Raw genomic sequence first — 2,482 nt, forward strand, 5'->3', positions numbered from 1 at the left:
TGCCCCTGTTTTGGTTGTTTGGTTTTTTTTCCTTTAACGAGTGGCTAAGCCTCCTTTTTTGTTACATTTGATACTGACTTAAAATTTCATTTTAGTATATTCCTACAGCTAGACAATTCCTCAGAAATGCTGCTTTACAGCCTTCCCTGAACTCTAAGTACTAAGTCTGCCATTCTTTGGACAATACTGCTTTCAGTGTCTTTCGCCTCAAAGTTTTATGAAGCAATTCCTAAGCTTGTATTAGATTATTTTCCTTAGCCAGAGGAAATTTAAGCTAAAGTGATAATTATGTCCAGAATTTAAAAATATCACCAGGGAACCATTTAATGCTTTTCACGGAATAAGTGTAGTGTGAACACTTTGTAGGATTGAGGTCCCAGAAGGTTCCTACTAGCACAGATCACTATAAGCACTGTACCTCTGACTTCACACTCAATACATTTAAAACAGAAACAATGACAAATTCTGATAACACTTTAATGCTACATTATTCCTCTTGAATGGGAGGTTAGGTGTTCATTTAGTCTAAGCCTGACTACAGAGGCCTTGAAAAAAAGTATTCCTACCGCTTTGAAAGTTTATTTCACCCACATGTAGATCTGAACTAGTGAAAGTATTATTGGGGAGAAATGCACTGCTTTCCCCTAACCCTGTCATATACTTGGTGAACAGTTGACAAATTTTGTATCTGAAGATGTGCTTTTTTCTTGAAATGCTACCTCATTACACCTGATACTGGTTTTGAAAAATGCTAGCTTCGTTCTAAGAATAACAATCTTTAAAATAGAAACAAAATACTGATGATGCTTTTAAAAATAATTTACAAATCAGGAGATGTCATTACACTCCTCAAAGAATGACAATCCTTCAAGAAAACTGTGTGAGGGAATATTTTTTTCCTTTTAGCCCAGCTGTCTAAAACTTAGTTCAGAGCTAAAATTGGAATAGTGAATCTATACTAGCTGCAGGCCAGAACAAGGTCAGGTGAAAAGGCAGGGCATGTTACATAATACTGCCATCCTCTTATTCCCAGACCCTTTGGAGATCATCTGGTACCAAAGCTGCTTCTTGGAACAGGGCCAACACAGATCTGGTTGCTCAGGGTTGATATTTGAATACCTCCAACAACGGGGATTCCACAGCTCCTCCAGGCCCCATTTCTGTGTGTGACCACCCTCAAGGTGGTGAAGTTTTTCTTCCCCTAACAAATAGCTGCAGTTTCCCTGGTGGCAGCTTGTGTCTCCTGTCCTCTCACTGTGCACCTCCAAGCAGAGCCTGGCCCTGCCTTCCCCATACTCTCCCCTTTGGTAGTTGCACCCTGCAGTACGACTGCCCTTCATGGATCTCTTCTTCAGCTGAACAAGCCCAGCTCTCTCTGCCTTCCCTCCTTTATCCTGTGCTCCAGCCCCTTTGTCATCTTGGTGACTCTCCACTGGACTCACTCCACAGTGTCCATGCCTGCCTTGCCCCAGGGAGCCCAAAGCTGGACACACTGCTGCCAAGTTGGGCTCACTGAGTGCTGTACAGGGGGAACAGTCCCTTCCCTCAGCCTGTTGGCTCCACACTTGCTCAAGGAGCCCCGAGTACTGTCAGTGTTCCTTATCAGAAGGGCACACTGCTCAACTGGGCTCAACTCATTGTCTGCAAGGACCATCTGCCCCTGCCCAGGTCCTTTTCTGCAAAACTGCTTAGGAGGACACCACTGTCCCTACACACACTACTATGGAATCACTCCATTCCAGAAGCAGGATGCTGCATTTGTTTTTGTTGACCTTTATGAGATTCCTGTCAGCCCATTTTTCTGCAAGTCAAGAATAAATCTTTAGACCTGTAATTTCCACCTTCTTGCTTTACTAAATAGTTCTGAATTCAAAGGCAGAAAAGACACTTCTTTGCAAAAGGAAAACACCACACCTGCCAACATTCAAGATGTTTTTCAGCAACTGGAATATTGATTATACTAGATGTGTTAGTGCAAGTTTTTCAGACAGTATTCAGGTGCCTTATAGATTTTTCCACTCTTTTCCCTAAATTACCACCAGAACTATTTTCTCCAATGCTTTCACCTAGCTCAGGTCAAACAAATACAGCTGATTATAGCTAACTCTCTGATTTGGAAAGATTAGATCTGCACAGTGGTCATGAGCCATCCTCTCTCTAAATCAGCAACAGAGCTAATAAACCTTACTGGAATCACCATGCTGACAGCCAGGGGTATTATTTGTCTACATTAAGCACTGGCCTTCCAAAAGGGTTAGTTTTAAGACCAGCTTAGCAGTGGCTAATATAAACTCAGACAATTCTTAGATCTTGTTTTGTCATGTGCCTTATAACAGGATAATGCAGAAGGAACACAGATCCTATAAGCAGCCTGCTCAAGTACAAGAGGGCTGTTAGTCCAGAGCTTCTGGACAAAAGTGAGATGGCACTTAAAGTTGTGTCTTCCTAATTTCATCTTGGTTAGACAAGCCTGAGCAGTATA

At 42.1% G+C, this 2,482-nt stretch overlaps 1 protein-coding gene across 1 annotated transcript in view; it reads right to left on the bottom strand.

The window, feature by feature from the left end:
* Positions 1 to 1,688: 1,688 nt before the first annotated feature.
* The window catches only part of DEK (DEK proto-oncogene), a 13,272-nt gene continuing 12,478 nt past the window's right edge, over positions 1,689 to 2,482 (bottom strand). Inside the window, exon 9 of the mRNA XM_027654091.1 lies at positions 1,689 to 1,801. Coding sequence (XP_027509892.1) covers positions 1,689 to 1,801 — 113 coding nt within the window. The remainder of the gene's footprint in view (positions 1,802 to 2,482) is intronic.

This window comes from Corapipo altera, unplaced genomic scaffold (assembly GCF_003945725.1).
Source record: "Corapipo altera isolate COAL_440 unplaced genomic scaffold, ASM394572v1 60, whole genome shotgun sequence".
Classification (NCBI taxonomy): domain Eukaryota; kingdom Metazoa; phylum Chordata; class Aves; order Passeriformes; family Pipridae; genus Corapipo; species Corapipo altera.